Genomic DNA, 828 nt, shown 5'->3' on the forward strand with positions numbered 1-828 from the left:
TAAAAAAAAAAATAAAAATATACTGCAGCAGTTACACACAAAACAATACACACCCCATTGAGGTGTATATACACCTCAGCGAGGTGTACATACACCCCAGCAACCAGCAGCAAACCTCGTTCTTGCTGCTAATAAAGTAAAATAAAAAAATATAAATGCACATAATAATATCTAAATATACAAAATAAATTATATTTCAACATTTTAATGATGCAATATATACACAAAACAGAAAAAACATATAGGGGGGCCCCCCAAAGCGGGGGGCCCCCAGGGGGGGGGCCCCCCCCTCCACGACTGCAGGGGCCCCCATGCAAGATGTAGTTGAATTTATGCAAAAAAAACAGAAATAATGTTTTAAATATATTTTTATATTTAAAAATATATATTATTTTGTGTTATAATATTTAATTTATTTTTTTTTTTTTGGTTTTTTGCTGCTGCTGCTGCACGCCGTCGTCCGCGGGTGCTGCGATCGATGGATCTGAGGCAGCAGCACAGCTGAGGAACCACCTCCTGCTGCTGCTGCTGCTGCTGCTGCTGTTGCTGCTGCTGCTGCTGTAGGTGAGGCTGCTGCAGCAGCACCTGCTGCAGCAGCAGCAATGCCGCAGGCTTCTGAGCTGCACATACACCCGAAAAAGGAGCTCAAGCAAAACGACGAGAGGTTAGATTTCACCAGCCCTGCATTTGATCCTTTGCTGCTGCTGCAGCAGCAGCAGCAAACCTCTGCAGCAGCAGCACCAGCACCAGCAGCAGCAGCTGCTGCTGCTGCAGCAGCAGCAGCGAAGAGCTCCGTCGTTCTTCCCAATATCCGCGTTGCTGAGCTGC

The 828-nt window shown here is 45.8% G+C and overlaps 1 protein-coding gene across 1 annotated transcript in view; it reads left to right on the forward strand.

Annotated features, from left to right (window-relative positions):
• EMH_0062160 (uncharacterized protein) overlaps positions 1 to 828 on the forward strand; it is a gene marked incomplete at both ends in the record, with an annotated part of 2,866 nt that overhangs the window by 1,868 nt on the left and 170 nt on the right. Inside the window, one exon of the mRNA XM_013498000.1 lies at positions 570 to 827. Within this exon, the coding sequence (XP_013353454.1) occupies positions 570 to 827 (258 nt within the window). The remainder of the gene's footprint in view (positions 1 to 569; position 828) is intronic.

This window comes from Eimeria mitis, genomic scaffold (genome assembly GCF_000499745.2).
Source record: "Eimeria mitis Houghton genomic scaffold, Emh_scaff3092, whole genome shotgun sequence".
Classification (NCBI taxonomy): domain Eukaryota; phylum Apicomplexa; class Conoidasida; order Eucoccidiorida; family Eimeriidae; genus Eimeria; species Eimeria mitis.